The sequence below is a fragment of the Manduca sexta genome, chromosome 23, assembly GCF_014839805.1.
Source record: "Manduca sexta isolate Smith_Timp_Sample1 chromosome 23, JHU_Msex_v1.0, whole genome shotgun sequence".
Lineage (NCBI taxonomy): Eukaryota > Metazoa > Arthropoda > Insecta > Lepidoptera > Sphingidae > Manduca > Manduca sexta.
The window spans coordinates 12,634,440-12,659,715 of record NC_051137.1 but is presented as its reverse complement, the minus strand read 5'-3'; the positions used below and the strand labels follow the sequence as shown (position 1 = coordinate 12,659,715).

At 38.4% G+C, this 25,276-nt stretch overlaps 3 protein-coding genes across 3 annotated transcripts in view; 2 read left to right on the top strand and 1 right to left on the bottom strand.

Moving 5' to 3' along the window:
* LOC115456302 (protein Wnt-1) overlaps positions 1–2,283 on the top strand; it is a 42,571-nt gene extending 40,288 nt beyond the window's left edge. The window contains 3 exon segments of the mRNA XM_037441744.1: positions 399–653; positions 656–696; positions 1,556–2,283. Of these exon segments, the coding sequence (XP_037297641.1) occupies positions 399–653; positions 656–696; positions 1,556–2,080 (821 nt within the window). The 3' untranslated portion in view covers positions 2,081–2,283.
* Positions 2,284–6,624: 4,341 nt separating this feature from the next.
* Positions 6,625–10,103, top strand: LOC115456309 (zinc metalloproteinase nas-28-like). The gene is made up of 6 exons (XM_037441660.1): positions 6,625–6,785; positions 7,972–8,208; positions 8,519–8,706; positions 8,914–9,055; positions 9,272–9,405; positions 9,514–10,103. The coding sequence occupies exons 1-6, from the start codon at positions 6,722–6,724 to the stop codon at positions 10,084–10,086; spliced, it is 1,338 nt and encodes a 445-aa protein (XP_037297557.1). The 5' UTR covers positions 6,625–6,721; the 3' UTR covers positions 10,087–10,103.
* Positions 10,076–23,712, bottom strand: LOC119190271 (protein Wnt-6-like). Its single transcript, XM_037441743.1, has 5 exons — positions 23,631–23,712; positions 12,191–12,297; positions 11,362–11,571; positions 10,883–11,023; positions 10,076–10,448 (listed from the first exon to the last, which is right to left on the bottom strand). Exons 1-5 carry the CDS (start codon positions 23,710–23,712, stop codon positions 10,128–10,130), a joined length of 861 nt encoding a protein of 286 aa, XP_037297640.1. The 3' UTR covers positions 10,076–10,127.
* Positions 23,713–25,276: the final 1,564 nt, after the last annotated feature.

Here is a 25,276-nt window from a genome sequence, read left to right as displayed (position 1 = left end):
TTTTTGCGTGTCTAAATTATAATACCTAAAATATTTAAAACGTTCGAGATTTTTATCCCTTGTACCCGGAGCAATAATAAAATTTGATTAAAATATGGACCCCTCTGTTGTTGGGATGAATTAATTATACGGATACCAAACATGCCAGAGGAAAATATTTATACCTGCCAAACGTCATAACCAATTGAATAATAGTTTTACAATTGAGTTATATCACGGTCCCATTCTAAATCGATATACCTAAAATCTGTCAATAATTTTAATTTGTTTTAAGAATGTATGGGAGGGCAACTAATCCGTCCTGCTCTTTCCAATATTTATGTTGGTATGAAAGATTCATAAGGTGGGTTAACAGCGAGCAACAGCTAATCAATAAAACATGATGAATTGTCGCGCAGGTTGTCGTGAAACGGCGTTTATCTACGCGATAACGAGCGCGGGGGTGACGCACGCGGTGGCGCGCGCGTGCGCAGAGGGCTCGATCGAGTCGTGCACCTGCGACTACTCGCACATCGACCGTGTGCCGCACCGCACCCGCGCCGCCGCTGCCGCCAACGTACGCGTCTGGAAGTGGGGCGGCTGCAGCGACAACATCGGCTTCGGCTTCAGGTTCAGCAGGGAGTTCGTCGACACCGGCGAGCGCGGCAAGTCACCTAGGAGAAGATGAACTTGCACAACAACGAGGCTGGCAGAGCGGTGAGTGTCAAGTCCCCAGTCCCCACACGTGCCCGAATGCCTCCAATCAGCCCGTTGTCCGCCATCGCACGATCACTTATCGCCCAATGACGGCCATTGTCATCGTGCCATGTTTACATTACCATTACGGGTGACGATCGATCGTCGGCCACTTGACATGTCGCCCGAGTGTGATATTAATTATTATGCGCCGGACGGATCGGCCCATCGCGCGGCGTCTGCGCTACACGCACTCATTCGTTGCGCTCGCGCATCTCCCTCCCACCTTACACGTACATTTGCATACCCACCGTCTGCTCCTTCCCTAAATTCATCAATAAGGGACGTCGGGCGCCTCGAACCACCCGGTCGCGTCATTAACCCGAACGCTTAATTCTTGTCACGACGGACGCACTGGGTGTCCACCTGATGAATATTCACGACATTCCACCGATTGTTTAACACATATTTGGACACTAGACCGTGCAGCGAGACCGTCTATCTACATGTGCATGAATAAATACGTGCGGCGACGTTCTACGAAGCGCATGCGCCGCGTCTGCGCCCGCGCTCGCTCGTAGGAAAATATTTACTGTCTCCTATCCTCGCGTCATTTATCTACCTTCTAAGAATGATGAATGCCCGTGGAATATGATTTATGATGGGTCCACGCGCGGTGACGACCGGCCCACCTCTTCACGATTTGTAACAATTTGCTCGATCGTGAGATACGATCGATGGGGTGCGCTTAAAAGATCATCGATCACACCGTATCGACGCTTATCGAAGGAATTTAGAGATATTTGGACATCATTATAGACCCGCGTCTGCAATCAAATGTATATGAATATTAGATGTTTATTGTGTGTTTTGTCAACAGCACGTGCAAACGGAGATGAGGCAAGAGTGCAAGTGCCATGGCATGTCTGGCTCGTGCACGGTGAAGACCTGTTGGATGAGGCTTCCGAGCTTCCGCTCTGTGGGCGACGCGTTGAAGGATCGCTTCGACGGCGCGTCACGCGTCATGGTGTCCAACACCGACTTAGAGGCGCCCACGCAAAGGAACGACGCCGCGCCACACAGGGCGCCGCGGAGAGAACGGTACAAGTTAAAGCTTCAGCCGCACAACCCGGACCACAAGTCTCCCGGGTCCAAAGACCTCGTATACCTGGAGCCGTCGCCGGGCTTCTGTGAGAAGAACCGCGGCGGCATTCCCGGCACGCACGGGCGCGCGTGTAACGACACCAGCATCGGCGTGGACGGGTGCGACCTGATGTGCTGCGGCCGCGGCTACCGGACAGAGACCATGTTCGTGGTGGAGCGATGCAACTGTACATTCCATTGGTGTTGCGAAGTTAAATGTAAATATTGCCGCACGGAAAAAGTGGTGCACACGTGTTTATAGGCCACCGGACGCCAATGTTGTGATCGATGAGAGACATTCTAGTGCTGGACGGTTGTGACTGTGACTCAGACTCGAGAGTGGACCTGTTTTGTACTCCCAGATAACGGACCGTGTATATAATCACTTCACTTTTTCATCTATCGGAGTCGTTGAAATCGTATATCATGTTGACGTATGTAAATAGTTCTGTATCACTGTTTATTTCTTCTTTCTACGCGATAATTGATCCGGCGTGAAATTAAAGTAAGCTACTCGTTCGGTTAATTTATTTGGCTATTAAGTGCGAACATGTGATCTAGTAAAGTTATTTTTGTGGACACTGTCGTTTGGAAATTAATGAGACCAGTTTATCGTCGATTTATTTATGTCGCGCTGTCATCGCCGTTTTATAAAGAAATTGGGCTTATTTGTTTCCACTCGGAGTCAGCTTCGTAAGTTATTTATAGTACACTTGGGCCTGTGAACGGCGGCCTGAATGCTCCGAGGAGATGCTCCTATGAAATTTCAAGACTTTAAATGATATTTCTTAATATCATTCCAAAGTTAATATTGTTTTCGAAGAATTTATTCGCAATCTACAGCGGCGGCCATAATCATTTGAGTTTTATAAATACTTTCTATTTTATGCCGCAGCGCGTCGGGTGCGTGGTCGCATAACTGTTTTGAGAATCAACAGCAAAATTATCTTGTAATTATAATTTCATATAATAATTAAGCCGTTTAATGGAATTTGTGGCTTAATAGCATTTGCATAAAGTGTCTTCTTGGGTGTTCAGGCGCGGAGGTTGCGTTTGGCCCTTATCAGTAAGCCAGTAGCGCCATCGTAAAAGTGTCCCACATTACGAGATAAACGCTCTCGAGAATTTTAATTAAATATTAAACGAATTAAATAATCAGTATTATACGTATAATATTGTATGCGTGTTGCGTCCGATATTGAGCGATAAGGACGCACGCAAGTCTGTCTGACACTTGTTATGGCTCATCCTCCAACTGATCTTAGTTGTTAAGTGCATGTTATGTACTGCCTGTTGCGAGCAGCTATCGTTGTTTCAACGCATTTATATATTGTTAGACAGAACGTGTCGCAAACTGTTGACTTGGTGACTGGAAATTCCAAAACATTTCTGAACTATACAATCCCTCAATACAATTACAGACGATTCGCTTGACTGATGTTCTTTGGCACTATTGTCCGACAAAATGTGACACAATTTTGACATTCCAAATTCGACAGTTTGCCAGTTAATGGGAAAGCTTTATTAATGGTAAAATTATATCAAGATAAATGATATTTCATATGTGATATAAGCATAGGTAGCTCATAAGAATTAGCTTAATACTGAGCCTAAATATGTATTACGTGCAGCGAGCCTACTAACTCGATATGTGTTTAAGCGAATATTTATTAAAACTACATTAAGTTAATTTATATTATTTTACTTTAAAAATGTCAAGTTTTTAAAGTAAAGTAATTTAGTTTTAGAGAAAAGTCCGATGTTAAAACAATCGGTGTTTTCGAAAACAGGTATCTTGAACTTTTATTGTCACTAATTAAAACACAATTAACTGATACTAAAACTCAGTGACAAAGTCCCAGTAATAAGAACTGATACCGCGTCGGATTTAAAAGACTGAAGTTTTTTTTTTATTTTTGTAGTGTGTAATATCCGCTGGATATGGAATTGTTTACAATTTTAGCATGTTAATGAATGTGATAACAGTATTTTAAACTAACATAAAATCAAACTATGAATTCTGGTTGTAATCGGTGCCATTTTACCTTTGAATACAGATAAATCCTTTTTACTACTGACATTTTGCGAGTTTTAAATGTTTTAGCCCCATCAAATTGCCATTTCAAAATCATTTTTACGCATGTAAATATACCTTTATACGATATTTTTAAGTTATTTATGTGAATGTAGCTTTTAAATTTGTTAATATAGGATTAACTTTACAAATGAAATCTGTTGATACCGTCTGCATCTCAAATCTTATTGTTGTATTTTATGTACTTTTAAATATATAAATATATCGTCCAGGGGCCGTATTGTGAAGGCGGGGGTGGGAGGGGAGTTGACACTATTATTACATATTGGTTGTACATTAGCAGTATCTATTTATAATTAAAATATTGATTAGTTGTTACTAAAAATACAAAATTGATCAAAAAAACATGATGAATTTGTTTTATTTCTTAACAATATGAGAGTCGGCCGTGTGCAACAAACCTTAGCCAAGTTGGTCCAAAGTGCCAGTTTGCGATATTTAATAAGTTCACTAACAATAATGCATTTACTTATCGGCCATTTTGGAAAATAATATAACTAGTTTGCAATAAAATAATCTCCAGGAAAACAGATAAAAATTATACTTAACGGCCAATAATAATTTTATGCAAATATTGCTCAGTAACTCGGTACTTACGAAGTATCGCTCTTAGTTGATCGCATGCGATAAGAATGAATATTGCTAGAAATGCTCTAACTATAGTACAGGGCTATAATATGTTAGTTTCTCGATTGGCAAACGCACCGCAAACGCGTTTCGATGCTCAAACGCGCGATGCGAACCGTTGCTGTAACCGTTGCATTTACAGGCGCGTGCTTTAGGTATCGCGCGAGACGCATCGCATCCAATAGCAATATCACGAGCGCTGCAGCGACGCGACGATGCGTTGCGTTTAAGCCGTATTCCAAAATAAAGAGACCAAAATTTAGTAATATATCGCTATGCAAAACCTAGCCCAGGGTTTAATCACCACATACAAGGACATATTTCTAGAAACACTAGATAAAGACATTCACTGACTACTTAACATCTCCAGTATCTAACAAATAATACAAATCATTTATAATTGTAACGTAAAAAACAAGTCTTGTATCAAAGACATAGAACCACGGTACAATATCTGAGTCAAATATTGCAGAATCATAAACGCGTCTTTCGGCGCCGGAATCGAAACTTGGCCTCTTCCTTTCCAGTTGGATCAATATCCGTTGCACTACGGGGCATATCTAATTATATAATAATATCAGCCCTGTATTATATACTTGCCCACTGCTGAGCACGGGCCTCATCTACTACTGAGAGGGATTAGGCCTTAGTCCACCACGCTGGCGTAGTGCGGATTGGTAGACTTCACACACTTTCGAAATTCCTATAGAGAACTTCTCAGATGTGCAGGTTTCCTCACGATGTTTTCCTTCATCGTTAAAGCGAACGATAAATTCACAAAGAATACACACATGATTTTAGAAAAGTCAGAGATGTGCCCTTGGGATTTGAACCTGCGGACATTCGTCTTGGCAGTCCGTTCCACACCCAACTAGGCTGTAGCCGCTCCTAATTATAATTCCGACTAATTTAATTACATTTCCTATAAATCCATATTGAAATATTCGTTCTTAAATAATATCTGAGATAATACTCGTATAATTCAGATTTATTCCCTATTATTTAACAACGAAGCAAGTTTCCGAGCAATTACCATTTTGAGCAAAATCTGGTAAGTTCATATACCATACTTGGCACACAATCGGCAGTGACGTAGCGGCTTTAATACATAACAATAAACTTATACCTCCTTTCTCAGACGTAAACATAAGTAAAATACATAATTAAACCTTAAACAGCCAGACGTCCGCCATATTAAACGATTGTCCTTATATTCTGAAATCTCTTCATTTTCTCACAAAAGATATTTCGGTGTTGGAATATCGACTTTGTGGCTGAGTTTTAAAGCGTAGTTTCGGATAATAATGGCGGTCGAAAGTGAAAACTCGTTCAGTGTAGGTGGTCGTAGGAGGCCGCAGGCGCGTTCCCACGAATATCTGCCTCGGTGGAAAATTTATGTTTATGAACTAAGAAATCTGTCATAAAGGATATGTATTGCGCGGCTGGATCTGAAATGCCGTGAATAATTTTCGCGCGAAACCATTTTGCGTTCCGGCTGATGTGCATTTTCAATACTTTGTAGCGTTTTGAAATGGTGTAAGGAATCAATTTTATTAAAAAATAAATGAGTTCACGAAAGACCGATACGCTTCAGAAGCAACGAATACAAGAATAGTCATTGAATTAAAATAAAAAGGCACAATAAAAATAATCTACTCATATCATATTGGATTACCAAGCTGAAGTGACAATGGGTATGGCACATAGCTCGCAAAATTGATGGCCGAACTGGCAAGCGCAGCGTCGAACGTCAAGCCACGAGGTGGACAGATGACCTCATACAAGTCGTACGAGGTCGCTGGATGCGGGCTACTACCAATAGCTCAATCTGGAAATATGTGGGGGAGGCCCATGTTCACCAGTAGACATCCTGCGGCTGATGATATTGCATATTGATAAAAAATGCAATATTTCATTCGAATTTAAAATATGAACTGTAATTCTCTTTCAACATAGGACGAAGAAAGCTAATTCTAATCAGACAACCTTGTGACTAATGAAGCAAAGCAAACACTAGTAACACGGTTAAAATAAGTTTTCCAGCTCGTGCCTTTACAAGTTATTCCACGTAATTTGCGTATGTATCTTATCGATGTCGTAAGGCTATTTGTTTTTATCAAGTTTTATGTATCAAGGTAATAAAACAGGAATAACTGTTTCAAAATATTAGCTTTGTCGAAAATGGTGAGGAGTGCGCTACAGAAATGTTCGATTGTTATTTGTTATTTTATGATGTGCCCGAGAAGTAAGAATTTTTTAATTAATTATTAAATGTTTCGATTTTATCATAGGTCAAATTTGTAGTTTCTAATTATATTATACTAGATGTAAATTCTTTCAGAAAAATGAAGAATGTGGTTTAGAGTTTATAGTTTGGTTTTCCATATGTGGTGATTCTTAGTATTAAAGCCTTGTTAGATTCCACTCAGACGCTCAATTTATCGAAATATACTACACTATTTAAGTCATAGTACGTTCAGCTACTTCAAGCACGCTTAGTTTCATAGAAATAGTAACACGGCAACTTGTTATAACGTCTGTGTTCGACTTATTTTTGAATACTAGTATCATCTTACACATTTCGGTCATCGGGACGATTTCATTTCCTTCATTTTCACATAGGGCAAGATGACCTCTACTAACAATGTCGGTCTAATTTCCCACTAGATCATTTGTTTTTGTCATTAACATTTGAGAACGTGTCATGTTAAAGTTCATTCTAAACACGTACGATGTAGGAGGCTGACGATTGCCATCATCTCACACCCACGTATCCAAGATTGAGGAAAAACCAAATGTCACAGTTGACAATATGTCTTGGCACAAATATTCCGCTCTAACACCGGATACAGATCATTTAGGAAGATAATTGTGTGATTTTGTATGTTATGTGGTGTATCTTTTGTTTGCTTAGTTGAGTTTTTAGTTCTGACAATCGAATGCGCCATCAGGATTATAGAAATACTTTATTGTTATTCTACTTATTTAACTGTGGGATCTGTGTAACGTAATATTCCTATTGCATGAATATAAAGCATAAATAAATCATTAAAATGACCTTGACAGACTTGACCTTGATCATTATATTTAATAAATAACCCCTTACCTAATTTTATGTAATATATTTATATCTTTTTCTGATGGAATTCCTGTATTCATTCATAACAGGCCTCATAATATTGAAGTCTAATTTTTCGAATAGAATGTTTAAAATCTTTTGTCTCCTATCTTTGAAGTCGTCATTTGCATATGCAAACCAAGAGTAGATAGAGACGAGAAAGATCTATTTTAAGTCCAAAAATCAGCACCAGTGTTCATTTCCACCATTAATTTTCACCATCATAAGCCTATTTATACGTTTTTAACCTATACGAAGTTTAACGAGTAAGAAAAAACTATTAAAATTTAGTTTTGTCATAAACATTTTCCAGGGACGAATTTCGCAACACCACCAATACAAAAACTTAAACCAGAAATTATCCCTATTCAAAATGATGTTATACAGTTTGACTCCGCTTCAGATGATATTGAATCTATAGTTAAAGTAAAAAATGTAGAAACGACTAAAGATGAACCAGGTTTCGATTTGACTGATGAAGAAATAGTCAAGTTTAATATTTGGCCTCAAGGCGTTATACCTTATTATATTGATGTTTATTCATATAACGGTATGTCGAAAATTGATCTTACAATTCTAGAATTATGTAAATTGATGGTAAAAATATTTATCAACAAATAATTTAAGTAATTAGATATGTCTAATTAGAATTACTTTTGGCCAAACTATTCATTTCAATGTTCATGCTCATGGATCGAAGTTATTATGAAGACTTTAATTCCTAGTTCGTTTTATACCGGATAATTCAATCAGTACGATAAAATGTCCTTCAACAGTATAAATTTTCAGTGTGTATAACACCAGTATTAACCTTAATATATTTTATGTAAACAATATAATATGTATGAGTTAATTTATAGATAAGGTACTCCGAGATAAGATTCGTGGATTCCTCAATACAGTCAGTAGTATTACTAGTTTGAATTTCTTGGAGTTGCCGAGCCCGCCGAAAGACGAAGAAAGCAAATGGGTGTTTTTCCTTAATCGCCGAGGATTGCTTGGATGTTCTGATCACTCGACCAAAAATTTCACCAATAAAGGTGTTCAGGTATTGTTTATATTTGATGGCATAACATTTCAAATCTTATTTATTATCATTTAGAATGATAGTAATTTGCGTAGTTAATAAAGACTTTATAGACAATAGAATTTAGGGTCTGTTACACGATCATGAGCTTGAATTTTATTTCTACACGTAAAACAGTCTAAAATAGTCTCAGTTATAGTTCGTATCAATATCTGTACTGGTTTACAGAAAGTAACTCTGGGGTATGATTGTATGAGCACTGGAGGCGAGCTAGCAGAAGCAGTATTAGCCATCGCCGGTGTTCCACCACAGCACAACGCTCCCGATAGAGATAAATACATACGTGTTGTTGAACAGAATATTATGCCAGGTAATTTGTATAAAATTCTAAATGTGTTTACCGTGTTCAATATGGGATATATCATATAATAAAATAAGTTTCCTTCTGTTTCACTAAAATATGGGACTGAGATAGTCTAGAATACATTCAAAAATATTATTTAAAATGTTTATAAAATCGTGATTGACTGGAAGGGGAAAGATAGGGAAAAAGTGGATATTAATTACCTTTTTAAAAACATTTTAGATAAAAGACATCTGTTCACGAAATTAAATAACAACGAATGGCTATTCCACGATATAGAATACGATTTTGCGAGCGTTAGCCACTACCATTCTCATAAGTATTCTCTCAACGGACAAGCAACCATAGAAATGCAGGTAATAAGTCAGAATTACTATAGCTTTACTGTTAGGGTAAAATACAAGTGCATATACCTACATACAGCTCTATTGAAACTCTAACATACAGTTTAAAAATTATTTCAGGAAAATTATGAAGAATATTCCATAGGGGAAAGTTATACGTTCAGTGCAAAAGATATTTTAAAAATTAAAATGCTTTACAATTTTATCACAAAAAAGAAACACAACATTTCTGAATGCCACAAACTTTTTGAACCAGGAAGCAATTTTAACAGGTACAAACCAGATAAAGTGGCTATTTCACCTCGTAAAAAGCCTAATAAATACACAGGCAAATCAAATGCTATTGAAAAAGATAATAAAACAAAGCACAGATTGACTGGTCCCCAAAAATCCGAAATAGAAGAAACATTAAGTGCGGATGATATACCTAGTTCTATACAGGAGGACCTAGAAGTTACTACTAACAATCCCGACGAATCAGGCGATGAAAACCTATCCACTAAAAACCTCACAAGTCTAAAAAATCAATTGAAATATAGAGGAGACCCGCTTACATATTTATCGGATTACAAATCTAGTGCCGAGTACACGCAACAGCTAAAGTTACAATCTAAAAACGAACTAGCATTTATAAAACCTGGGGATAAAAACAAAAACTCACAAAAAATTATAAAGAAAAAAATCAGGGGATAAAATAAGTTTAATATTAAACATTTAATACATTATCTATCACATTATAGGCATGTTTGTATGTTTCGTTTAACGTAACATGTTTCACATATGACTTCGCAACACCATTTGAATTGACAATTGCAATTCTGAGTGTCCGTCACGGAGGTTTCCACGTATCCTCTTCTGCAGCACATTTGATCACAACTGTCGGTTCCGGCTGAACTGATGTTGCACTGACGTCCTTGGGTTCCGAGAGAGCCAGTCTTCATGTTAGCGAGGCAGAAGTCGGGCGACTCCTCCGAGTAAATGATATCTTTTTTGCCTGGCCTTTTTATACTAGGGCTTTCTGGCATATAGCTATCACCGTCGTTACTTGCGATTACCTGTCAAACAAAGGCGTGTGTGAACGTAAAAATAAAATGTTTATTATGTGATGCAATTGGTTTTTTATTGGTATTTGAAATGAATAGAAATTGGATTGTTGAAATATTAAATCAAGGCAAATCTGATTGTAAAAGCTAAAATTATTTTTGGAAATGACATTACTGTAAGTTAAATATTTCTTTGTAAATTCCTATTTGAATTTTAGCTCAATGAAACACTTTCTACTGCCCTTGATAGTAATTTCTTATCAATGCAATGCGCAGTCTATATTATGACGCAAATTTTTATACATGAAAAAAATTGCCATAATGACAGAATTTTATACAATATAGCTTGATTAAGGTTTTAGTAAATCTATCTATCATCATGAACCTGTCAAGTTAGACCAATGATCGAATGAATTAATGATTTCATATTAAGTTCTTTGACTAACCTTAGCAGCTCCTTCAAATCTGTCTCGTAGTTTGTCGCCGACTTCCCTAAAGGTGGGCATTCGCCACCAACACGTTCGCAGAGTGCACGAGCCGGAGAGCCCGTGACATTTACATTCTATCTTCATGTTATTCTTGATAGCCTGTACAAAGAAATTATAGTTAATTCTTTGGAGTTATGAAAGTTTACTTGTTTATTAATATTGATATAGATAGGCAACATTACGTTATAAATAATAAGATTTCTGTGTCAAAATATTAAAAGTTATCTAGGAAACAAAAAGTGACTAGACTATTTCTACACTTCAATTTTCAAGTACTTTTTCTTGAAGAGTGAGGATCACTTACCATCAGGTAAACCAAGTACATATTTCCCAATTTTCTCGTATAAGAACGCAAAATATATTATACGAATAGAACAGATGGGTACAACTATACTTAATAACGTTATAATAGATGTCGATGCAAAATTCTTACTAACCAACCTCCCAGCGTTATGGTTATGCAGTTTGATCAAGGTCTTTATGTCGCTTCGTTTCCTGTAGCGGCTGTCCATGAATTCCCTCGACTTTTTGAGTCCAAATCGTACATTATCACTGCAACCTCCCCATTGCCATCGGTCTGTGGATGCTTGTGAGTCGGGGACTGGCGGTGGCGTGGACTCGCGGCCGCGACGAGGCTTCGGCACACCCTAAAGTAAAAATGCTTGTGAAAAAAATTGTTGAGCATATATTTCTATAATATTTTTAATTCTTTAATTTTTTAGTATTAGTGCTTCTATTTTATTTATGAATTTACATGGATTATTAAATTATTTGCAAATTTTAAAATTAAAATTTTGAATATTTTACAACTCAATATTAAGATGGCGAATAATTGCGGCTATTGTTATCTGCATACAGTACTCCGCAGTAAATATCATGTCGAACTATAGAAAGATATATATTTTTCCGCAGTGATCATGCTTTAGAAAATCACAATCGATTTACTTCGTTTTTGATACGCCAACCTATGACGTTTTATTGCTGACATGTCGATTGTAGTGTGTGTACTTAGTATATAAGCTATGTAACGTATTGTAATAAGTTAGTATAATGACAGCAGTCTAATAAAGAACCTGAAACCATCAACACGTCTCAACATCTATATCCATCCTTTCTATTACATGGCGACCCTTCCAGAATTCGAACCTGGAATCTTCTGATCTTATATACTAAGTACACGTACTACACGATTCTCTTTCTGTAATTCAATGTCATATTTACTATATAAGTGCTGTTATTCAAATTATTGATATAGTACATATTTACCTTTTCACAAGAGCATTCCAGTAGAGAGCCGGCGGTGCATGCTCTTGTTATGGAGTAGGTCACGCCTGCAGCCGTAATGGCGTTGACGAATCCCGTCTCTCTCGTATCTACAGACAAAAAATGCAGTTTAATTTTCCATACCGTTTTAAGTGACAAAATATTTGTAAATTGTACATTTATAATAAAATCTATATTTATTATACGAAGAAATAAGTTGTAGAAACTGCTTAATATTCTTATATCTATTGATCAGCGTGTTCCACAGGTCGGGAACGATGAATAAGCTACGTATGCTACGCTCCGTAGACTATCGGCTACACAAACGTAGTAGTGAGACAAGATACTTTCATTCTAATCTGTTTTTTATTGATCAAAAGTTGAATGACGTTTTGTGTTAAGACGGGAAAGTACTTGAGGGGATTAAAAAGAAACTATCATGCATATTTAGTTTTAAATTAAAACGAGTTTGAATCGATTAAGGTACAAATTTCAAAATTTCCATTGTTGTCTTCAGAAGTTAATATTTGAATATTTATAAAAATATTTGTCATTATATTTTTCAATCTTTCACGAATATTATAGTGACTTAATTTCGATTTTTTTTCTAACTATGAAACAAAATAAAAATTACTCGTATCGCAGTTTATTACGGCATATGAGAATAACACACACAAGTACTTATAACTAAACAATGGCAACTATTTCGCACATCGCTAGCATTTTATCACCAAGTGTCTCATTCGTCGCGGTCTTAGGGCATAGAAATAACCGCCATAAAGTACAGGCGATACAAAGTGAAGCTTTTGACCCAAAATCAATATTCACACGAGTCTTGTAATAAAAGTCGATGAGCTTCACGAATCGAAGGTCCCATCCATAAAACATTCGGACGATATACAGCGCCGGCGAATGATGAACTTGTTACAACATTTTATGATCTTGTTCTGGTAATGAATTTTCTACTGCATGTTACGAAATGTGTTCATTTCACATTGAATTAATAAATGAACTACCGAAGTAAAAGAACTTTATTTTCATAAGCGGAAGATGTACAAAAGTACACCATGTCCGTTTGTTACTAAATACAGAAGAGTGATGACATAAATATTGAAAATATAAGTTCAAGATAAACATGAATTTTGATATAAAACTGCACAAAAAGGTCATCACAACAATTTTCCTGTTCGCAATCCGCGGCGACCGTATGTCAGCACAGTTAACAGGCACCTGGCTATAACAATTAATGGGAGGTCAAACTATGTTGGATGAATATTCAGAGTGCATGAATAATGTGAAAATTGCTGCGCCAGTACCATTGAATATGCGCCGGACATCGCGGCGCGAGCTATGTTTTTGTTATGGGTCGTCGACTTTATTGATGCCTTTCAATACAGCCTTTTATTAGTGGACATTATAAAGGATGGTAATGACGTTATCCCCTTTGAGTTAGCAGGGCTGTGCGAGGTCTCATTGTGCGGTGTGCTAATGCAGTACATTAGTGCATATCCGTGTCTAACTTGCGAATTTACGGGATATTACTGTTTAGAAGAATTAGGATGACAAGTTGGGATCGGAATGTTGCGCTAATTCTCGTATTGTGCATAAAATTAGCGAAACTATTCAGCAATATTATCCTAACAAAAGAAAATATAATAATGGCTTTTATATATGGGTATATTTGATACTTTCAAGACTAAGGTCTTTTATGGGTATTACCTAATCTCTTAGATACAATTGGCACTATTTTTCTTTTAATTTATTGACTTATACGACGGGTTTTACGGCTTATAACCTAACTCCCTATTCTCAGGTTATGTAGAAACGAATCGAATTAATTGATTAAATTTTTTCGCCTTCCCATTGATAATAATATAACATTTTTGGTTCTTATGCATCCCATATAGGGTACTTATGCAGCATTGGAAAAAAATATACTGTAAGTAAGGTACTTAATACATTTATTTATTTTAAAGTGGACAATAGGAAATATACAAGCATGTGTAGATTGCAGTGCAGCATTATTATGTAAACGAAAAGTGCAGTCATAAGATCTCTATTAGTCATTTACATTGCATCGATCAACTAGCATTACTGTTTCTGATTAATCCGCGAACTGTCTTCAAATAAATTGCCAATAAACAGCACCGTTGTCGAACTAAATGCCAAGCACTCATGAATCTATGTCATATTTGATGTCATTACTCGAAATAACACCATTCGCAGCGTTAGTCATCTAGACCGATTGTTGAGTTTCAACACATTACTAGACTTATTACGTATAGTAATAGAGATAGCCATAAATTAACTTCTGCTGTTAGAGCTGCGGAAGGATATTTTTCTATATTTTTTATTTTATTTAATCCGCCCGGATAGCGACCACCGTACACAAGGTGTTACAACCCGCCATAGTGGTCCACGTAAGTTTAGCATTCCGGGATCAGCCTGTGTATATCCGGTTCCAACAGGCCGGCATAATTGTGTCGACTGTCGAGGGGTAATCATCTCTCGTCAGTCGACATTCTATTGGTCTCCACTCCACTTACCATCAGGTGCAGTGGGGTTACTTTACCGTACCCATATACAAAAAAACTTGTTTAAATTCTCCTTTTAAATTATTCAATATTCATCATCATCAACCGCAGGATGTCCACTGCTGAACATAGGCTTACCCCAAAGATTCCTAGATCGACCTATAGGAAGCAGCTCGCATCCAACGACATTATAAAATTCACTTTAGAATAAATTACAATTGGTGGTCTTATCACTCGAGGCCATGTCTTACAATCATCTATAACATTAAGATGGGGAAAGCAAAAGAAAAAGCAATTGAGACGATACACGACAGATATACGACACAATTATATATTATTGTTTATTTTACATTTTTGATTAATTGTATTACGGCCACATTTTGCACATCGCTTTTTTGTTTTAGTAGTAACAAAGGTTGTGAAATGTCCTGGTTTAATTGTCAAGCCTAAAAATTAAATGCAAAATGTTTCAAGCAATATAGATAGGACTTCTTAGCAGAATTAAGTTTAAACAGACGGGTGGCTCCAATAGACTATTTAAATATTCTATAACATAAAATAATATAAGTTCTACCAACTTGATCTAGAGTAGGTTTTAGATTAACAACAAAATACAGTCATTAGCTATTACTTTGCAATCGCTAAGATACGTAATAAGACCGTAGTTGCGATAATTGCATGTGCCATCGCGAATGCATCTATTAACAAGATTCAGTGGATGCGCTTAATTCATCATTGTTGGCATTGACAAGGATTTTATGTAAGTCTTTATCTAGTGTTGATTGAGTTGATTAGTCATTCAGGTGTGCAGTGAAAGTTGAAGAATAAGGTTTGTAATCGCATGACATTTGTAAATATTAGATGCTCTTAAGTAATAATGATTGTAAGTGGAACGACTTTTTGCTTCATTGCAATAATTTATGGTATTTACACGAGAGAATTTCAAATGACATATTGATGTATTTTTTATGGGAAATATGTTCATGTGTGTAGATATGTGATTGTTTATAAATAATTCATTAATAAAGTGACTTCTTATCTATAATTCTTCAACGCAAAAGCTGATGCTTCGTTTGATCAAACTAAGCAGTCTGAGCACTACTTATAATTATTGCACTAATAAATCGACAATATGATTCAACAAACAGTGGAAGTCTTAGTCGGATGATAGTAGCGTGGCATTCATTAAGTTGAGATTAGATAACCGCGGTGCTTGCGCAATGCGGTGCAGTTGACAGAAGATCGCCATCGGCCGCGCCTATCGATCCCATGCTAATTGGGCCCGTATGCACCGCGACGGGCGTATCGTCGCCGCATTCCCGCCATCCCGCCACCCGTCCCCAGAGATACAGCAAAATTTATTGCACGAACAATTTATATAATTGACGTGAGACAAAAAAGCGAGAGTGCACACCCATCCGCTGAAGAATTCGAGCCGTAATTACCCCGCGTCACCGGCCGTCATCGCGGGATTTTCATTGGCATTTTTGATTAAATTTCACCGGACGACAAGGATGCGTCCTCTGCGGTTATGTGCGGAATGACAATTTCTAGACATGTCGCTACTCGCTAGTGGTATAAGAATGCGCGGCGACGGTGGCGAGTGGGGGAGGCTAGTGGCGCGGTGGTGGCGCGGCGGACGGGACACTCGGCCGCATGGGAACTGGTCCGCCCCGCGCGCAGGCGCATGCCGCGGACTCCTGCGTTTTTCTGTCGCAGTGCGCTGTCGATAGGGCAGCGCGGTCGCGACACTCGCTCGTCATTATAAATCCGCGGCGGTGAGCTCAGAGCCGAGCATTCCGCGCGCTCCGCCCGCGTTATGCGCTGTAATTATCGCAAAACGCGGCCCCGACTCGCAAATATGTCGTCGGGAACTGGGGACATGACATTCTCATCACCGAACGTTAGCTTTTTTCGTGCGTCTCTTGCCTTCAAAATATGTCCAGTTTCGAGCCACTCCCACGACGTCCGCCACCGATTATGTTTGACTGCTTCGAGCGGTGGTTTTTGCGTCCGATGCCACGAGCGCTCGCGGAATGTCGGTATTCGTGTTCACTGAATAATTCAGTAAAATTGTCGATCGATCAATAAAAGCGATGGAATCAAATTGATTCACACTCGAAGCTTGTACGGCTTCAATAACTCGACTGTTTTTGCAGCTTCAAAATACTTGGAAGTCGTTCCGCCATTCAGGTCCAGTCAATCACTCGCACGTGCGATTTCATAGCAGACGTCTCATGAAAATGCTGCAAAGGGTTTTCTCGACGTGGATAATTGGAAGCCGATCGCGTATGATCGAACGTGCCGGACGCGGCCGGTGCGTGCGCGCACCGCGCGACGCGCGTGTATCGGCACAACCAGTCGCGTAGGAAACGTGCTATTAATTAAACTGGAACTCGTTGGTGAGCTACACAGAAACTTTTTTCTCGTAATGTCGCTCATAGATCACTATCCCTTGTCAAACATGTCAATAACAATGCTATGTGCAATCATGTCTTAACTGGAAAATGATACAATACTGAAATTGCAATGTTTTTAGTCAATTATGGATATTGTGATACTATTCCACTACATAACGTTCGCTATGATCGTGTACGCGGCCCTGTATGACGAGGATAAGTAGAAAATAACATACGAGAAAAAGTTCACCCGAAACATGGTTATGGCATACATGTATTAACATAACAAGATAACAATAAACTCATTGCGGCTATTGAATTGTTTCACTTATTCAATAAACATTTGAGCATTAGTCAATCCAAAAAGCAGAATGATAAAAAGAAGTAAAGATTATAATAAAGAGACCAATTGAAATCTAGCCGAATAATGATTTTAGAATTGAAATTCATACAAAATAAAATAAGGCCCATGTTCAATAGTGGACATCCTGCAGCTGATGATGATGATGATGAATAAACATAAATAGATCTCCTTTATATGATATGCACTGTCGATATGCATTTATGTTTATTATTGAGGCTATTAATATAACAATCATTCACATTAACGCTATCTTATCTACAATCTTGGCAAATATGAAAACTATTAATTATTAGTTGCATTTAAAACATGAAATATTCAATAAATAATTTAGTTGAGTGTCCACATTTTTGCATTAACGCGAGCATCGTATTTTATTATAATTATCACAACAACTATAATCCGTCGCACTATAAATTACCGATTACAACATTAATCACTAGTAATAACAACATAAATTATATTGATATAAAACAGTGAGAATGCTTCGGGCTGCTTCAAATTGAACCGATAACACGAGCAGCCTCCGCGAGATCATCTCAGCCAAGCCCATATGTGAAATTGCTGAGAATTTTGCAATTTTAATTTTATTTATAACGATATGGCTTAAGGTGTTAAGTGGTAGCGTGTGGTGTGACAGCGTTTATTGTTGGCTGAGGAAAATGAAAAATTATTATACGGGTAAATATTAAATGTATAAATAAAAATATTAATATAGAGTTAAATTATTTAGTGGGCTTGTTTAGTAGAACATGATCACGATTTACTTTTAATTTCTATATATTGTTTGAATACCACATTTATTTAGAGCTGAATTCACAACATTAGACAATTTTGTGTCATTGTAGCAACAGAAATAAATGCACATTTTCATTTATACTATTGTGACTCATGGTAAAAAACTAAATGACGTTTTTGAAACGTAATGCAGTCAAATTTAGGTTCAGTTTTATTTGTGGGTATTTTCAACATTTCTTAAAGGCCTAACCCCGCTGCGTCCCGTCACAAGGGCCCGCTCCCAAATCGGGCGGACGTTCCCGCTAGATACTGATAAACTGAAACTGGCTCCGTGATACGGATCGCAGTCGCGTTCTCCTCTGAGACTTTAAATTAACTTCACGCACTTCTGTTCAGGAATTTTAGATTTGAGATGGACGAGCGAGCCGGGACACTTGTCGCCGAACATCCGATTAACTTCATTACGATATTTGTGAATAGATATTGATATCGTGTTGCTAAACGTGGACTACATTGTATCGGGTACAATCAGGTATCTATTGCGTGCTTGGAGAATTTATTTTTTATATATTTTCGTCTTTAATATAAAATTGATGATCTGCATAGACCCATAGCATATTGAAGACCACGTAAGTATGCTATTGACCATACTTTCGACCAAATTTAGTTATATTAACGGTCATTTGCAGGACAGCTCTTGTCAAAGAGATAAGCATTTCCAAGCATATTAAATTTTTTTTACGTTAAAATATTTATCAGTAAGTTTTTGCTGCGGTGGCTTATTTTTATTGCGGTATAACTGACATGGTCTCGGATTTGATCCTTGGATAGGCCAGTGTATTGAGTTTTTGCTTACAGTTAGCCCAAAGGCCCGGAATATTATCTCTATTACTTACATTCTATTACAAACTTTGTTAAATTTTCTATTGTATTCATTGCCAGATCGTCTCACACCAATCTAAAGGAATTCTCTTGTTCGTACTACGTCATATTAAATCCTTTTAAATTAATATTCCGAGTCTGTACTAAAGTAATAGAACGAGTAACAATTCATAAAGAAACTGAGATAAATTTCGCGCGAATTCCTCCACGTAGTACAGTTACCCCCATTGCTCAAGACCACGCCGTGTCACTTCCCTGCAAAGTATCGTGTGTCGGGCGGACCAGGGATCGTAAACATGTATGTCATAGCTACCTACGTCTGGCCGGTTCAGGTCGATCATAAAAAGGTCATAACACAACCTTTATTACCATTTAGGGGGGTGCCACACGATCGATGAAAGTTAATCGAATTATGAATGGAAATCGTCCCATTGATGTTGATAATCGATGCTTTGAGTCTTTTGGATTTAATATTAATGAAAATTTTATTTCTTTGCATGTCATCGTAAAATATTTTTCTCATATCGATTTCATCTGAGATTTGTCAATAATGTTGATACATGTTATTTGTCTGTTTTGTGGCTTGCTAGAGTGGAACTGACACTCAAATCCATGTCTTATTATATTTTTTTTTGTGCGATGTTACTTACATATAAATATAACTAAGTATGAAAGAAAACATTGTGAGTAAACCTGCATACCTGAAACTTATGAATTTTAAGTGTATGTGAAGTCTGATAATCCGCACTAGACCAGCGTGGTGGACTAAAGCCGAATCTCTCTCAGTAATAGAGGAGACCCGTGCCCAGCAGTGGGACAGTATATAATACAGGCCTGATATTATAATATATAGATACTACTCCCTAATTATATCGATGACAGTTGTGCTTACCATCTCTCAAGCAACAAGCTCGTCTTACCCATTAGCCATTATTGAGAGAATTAAATAAGACTTGGTAACATAAAATAGTATTGAAAGAATTAAATAAGACTTGTTAAGGTAATAAGTGTAAATTATTGCTAATTTTATTTTCCACAATTACCAAGTAAAACCCTAAAACCATAGTCTTATCTAATATTAATTTTCTCATACATTCAACTTAGTTTGATTGGGGATTGTTTACGTCATAAATATTTAACCGACTTCAAAAAAAAGGAGGAGGTTATCAATTCGACGTGAATTTTTTTTTTTTTTTTTCTATGTTTGTTACCTCAGAACTCGCTCATTTCTGAACCGATTTGGAAAATTCTTTTTTTATTCGAAAGAATTTCTCTCCAGATTGGTCCCATAAAATTTTTCAAGATCGCTTCGGTAGTTTGGTTTTAAAATTAAAAAACTAGAATATTTATGTCGTCCAAGAAAACGAAATCGCGAATTTAGCTTTCCTGTGACGTATTTAGTTATGTTTTTGCATTGAGTTTGGTTGACTGTACTTCTCACATACTTATACATATAGCGTAACATCTTTTCCCCGTGTCAGGGGTAGGCAGAGGCGTAACATTTCATCGCGATAGTCGTACTGTGTGTGAAACATATCAGTTGTGTTTTTGGATTGGGTTTAATTGACTCTACTTCTTACATACATACATATATGTATATAGCATCACACCTTTACCCCTTTTCAGGGGTAGGCAGAGCTGTTACACCACAGCGCGCTAGTTGTACTGTGAGCCAAATATATCAGTTGTGTTTTTGCGTTAGGTTTCCTCGAATCTACTTCTTACATAAATATATATAGCATCACACCTTTTCCCGTGTCAGGGGTAGGCAGAGGCGTAACATTTCATCGCGATAGTCGTGCTGCGTGCGAAACACATTAGTTGTGTTCTTGCGTTGGGTTTAGTTGACTCCACTTTTTACATACATACATATATGTAGCATCACACCTTTTACCCTTTTCAGGGGAAGGCAGAGGTGTTACACCACAGTGCGATAGTTGTACTGTGAGCCAAATATATCAGTTGTGTTTTTGCGTTAGATTTGGTTGAATCTACTTCTTACATACATATATATAGCATCACACCTTTTCCCCTTTTCAGGGGTAGGCAAAGGTGTAACATTTCAGCGCGATAGTCGTACTGCGAGCGAAACACATTAGTTGTGTTTTTGCGTTGGGTTTAGTTGACTCTACTTCTTACATACATACATATATGTAGCATCACACCTTTTTCCCCTTTTCAGGGGTAGGCAGAAGTGTAACACCACAGCGCGATAGTTGTACTGTGAGCCAAATAATATCAGTTGTGTTTTTGCGTTAGGTTTACTTGAATCTACTTCCTACATACATATATATAGCATCACAACTTTTCCCCTTTTCAGTGGTACTCAGAGGTGTAACTCCTCAGCGCGATAGTCGTATCGTGAGCGAAACACAATTATGCCATTGAGACGGTCTATTTTTACTAACACGAAAAGCAAAAATAAAAATAATTTTAACAAAAAATTAAACCGCCTTCAAAAACCACTCAAAACCAAAAAAATAATTTCACATACAAGTATATATTGGATACCAATTTTGGAGTCGGTGCCTAATTAAAATTGCTAGTTAAGCTAGATAAATACATTAACGAATATACGAAAACAATGTGTTGCCAGCGTACAAAGTCAGCAAGTTAGATCGTCACCGGAGATAAACACATCGCCGCAGCACAGCAAATGGAAGCTATTAAGGAAATATTTAAATTTGTGAATTGTACACTACCCAAATTCTTCCCCTGTTACATATAGCTGGTCAAATGTGGGTGTATTACACCCCCTGCCTCGAAAAAAGAGGAAATAAAAAGATGAAACACCATACATGTGCTTGGTATTACACCTTTCACTGTGTATGTTGTAGTTCACGCAAACCTACTCTTTGATTTGAAAGAAATTTAGCTCATAGATGGACTATGCAACAAATATAGCTAACTAACAATTTTAATTAGGCACCAACTCCAAAATTGGTATCCAATATATACTTGTATGTGAAATTATTTTTTGGTTTTGAGTGGTTTTTGAAGGCGGTTTAATTTTTTGTTAAAATTATTTTTATTACTAGTCAGCTTGTAAATTATTCACGATTTAACACGGAGTCATTCCGCTGAGGCAACGTAACTTGCACCATCTTTAAAGCGATTACGCGACCGTAAACCTACAAAATACTTGAAAATAAGCATTTAGTACTTCGTAAATACTTATAATATTTCTGTTACTACTGTCCGATACACCGTGCCTGGCTCTAGCAAACGTCACACAGACGCAAGAAGTGCGTACACGCAACAACTGAACTTTCTTTCTACCAATCTTTATTTGCATGAAGAAGTAAAAAATCAAAAAAGAGTTTTGTTTAAGGATATTGATAGTGCATACTTAATGCACGCTGTCTTTTATCAGAAACGGAATTTCACAGCGACGATAGAGAAACAATCGTACAATGTGTACACTCCTCAATGGAACTGACAATGATACGCAACCCAACAAGCTGATTAGAATGTCTCTTGTTACTCACGCAAGGTATTCTTAACGTAGTGGCGAGTACGAATAAATTATGCGAACCTTAAAAAAACATGAAATAGCTTCTTTCACTCAACGCGAAGACAATACATCGAGTTGTCACCGCGACCGCATCGGAATGTTTAAACGAACACGAGCATTTTATCTCATCTGATTAATTCAAATATTTAGCGCAATAAATACGGGCGGGAAGAGCGGAGTGCTGTGCGGAGAGGGTGAGGGTCGCCGCTCGCCGTCACGGCGGACGGCAGACGGCGCACGCGAGTAATTGCGTCAGTGTCACCGGTGTCACCGCGCAACCATTGTGAGCCTCGTGGCCGATATATGACCGCGCCCGCGCCCGCTCCCGCGCCCGCCACACACTCCGCTCACCTGATTTATCGACGTCCCGGCTGAGCTCACCGCTCAGGACTCAGGCGCAGGACGAGCGGCCGCGGGATGCGCTGTCGCCTAACAAAACGCATTCTCACGCTACCGAACGCACGCGAACTCGCCCGTCTCGTACCCGTATTTAAATGGAACGATCGTTTCTCATTCGTCTCCCCCAGATATTTTACGTCGGGTAATACGATACGACACTGTCCGGCTCTTTCTGCAGTTTTCGCATTCGTTTTTTCCCTCGGCCCGCTATTGTTCACTTGTCAATTTCTTTAGCTAATGCGAGTAAGCGTCTCATTATGCGGTGCGGTGCGTCCGCGACGCGCATTGCGTGTTGTGACAGCAACCACCCACCGGAAGGGGCCGAGCGTCATTCAGCCGCGCACAAAACGCGAATACTTTATTCAACCACGTCCGATGGCTAATTTAAATGGATTGTGCTCGTTTAATGGGAATAATTAGCTCTGTTAATGCGTGCATCTCGCGGAGTCGTGGACGGGCGCGCCGGAATATCTGTGGTGAGTGGTTCGTGCGGATACGTTTTGTTCAGCTAGTTAACACTTAATTAGTGCGGGTTGAAGTGGATGGAAAGAAAGCGGGTGGGTGCAGCGGTTGTCCGTCGCGTCACGGCCGCGGAGGCATCCCTGCTGTGACAGACATGCGCTGCCGCAGTGGCGCGACGCGGCGCGGCCATGGCCCTGCGCGATGGCGGCGCGCGCCGCGCTGCACGGCGCAATCATTCAAGCTGTTAACTGTCATAGCGGCCGGTAATCGCATTTCTTGCAGCGGCGACTGGACATCGTCCAACCTGAATTCCTCGCCAATAAACGACTTCCCTTATTTTTCGCCATTAAATGCAAAAGAAACACTTTAACGCGTAGTTATTTCTGAAGCGGTGTTGTAAAGTCAAATTTCCGCGAAAGTTATTGCGGAGCTCGGGGCCTATTTTAGTGCACGCACTGAACGCAGGTATTTCCTTTAATTTGGCAGTGGGGGCGAGCAGTGACAAAAGCGGGTTGTCGGTGTGTCGCGCGCTCCTGTCACTCGTGACTGACAGACGGCCGGTTGTCCTCGGAGAAGGGAAAAAAATAAGTGGCATTAAGTCGCGAGCGAGATAAGCTTATCTACAACACCTCGCGAGTGAAAGGGAGGTTTAAATGTCACAATACGCGGATGCTGCGAGTTTTCTGGTAGATGGTGGCGATAGGGTCTACGAACATTTTCGTGGTTGAGACGTCGATTACCACTCGGTTGATGTTTGACTTTCAAATAACTCAGAGGGCCTATTGTTTATCCAGCATGAGCCAATAAGGCTGACATCCACTATATCGAGATCTTATAAATATGTAGTATTGCCTTTATATGGCGTTGTGCGATCGTTTGTCAGACACGTTTGAAGGCTTTAATAAAATTAAAGCGTGGATTTTAAAGATTTATTAACGCTTCGGTATAATTTGTGTTTTTGTGTAATTTTTTTTTTCTGTTTCCAGTGTACCGTATTACTAATGAGTGGTGGATTTTGCAATTAATGTATAGGACGATTTATTTCTTCAAAATATTTAAATGTGTAGTTCTACTACAGTACACGAAACTTATTATTTTTGCTTAACTAAACCAAGTCTATCATTTTAGATTGTTAGTAGCTTAGAAATTACGACAAATCGCTCCCTTATAAAGATCCTATCTTAATTTTTATTTATATTGATAAAAAATTTTAAAAACATTAGATTTATGGTACCCATTTTATAATTTTTTTTGGGATAACTAAACGTTTTTATGTAAACCCTAGAATCATTTCATATATACGATTCAATTTATGCAAAAAATATACCATAGAATCTTGTTATAATGAACCAGCGAAATATTAGAACTACAGCATCACACATTTAATATAGAAATCGATACCCCGGCTCAAACATCACCGGTCGACCGAATGACCGGTCTTAAGAGTACAGATTAGATACCGAACGCGTCCTGGACATTACACTATAATTAAGAACATTTACGTGTTTAGGGGCGCCAAATTTATCGCCGAGTTTTTGTCGATATGAAGCCATTCTTTGGTATTTATATGGGGTTGCCGGGGCATGTGTGAGGTCCGCCGGGTCCAGTAGTCGGTTATCGTGTGGTAATCTTTACGAGCCCCCGTGGACTGCTCGCCGCGACCTGTCGGCGGTTAATGGCCGTATGAGATTAGTATAGTGGTTTCAATCCCAATATTTTCGGAGACCGTGTTTGTGGCTTTGTTTATAGCTTAATTAGGCTGTTTTGTTTAAGTGGAAATCAGGCCCAGCGTCGACTCCG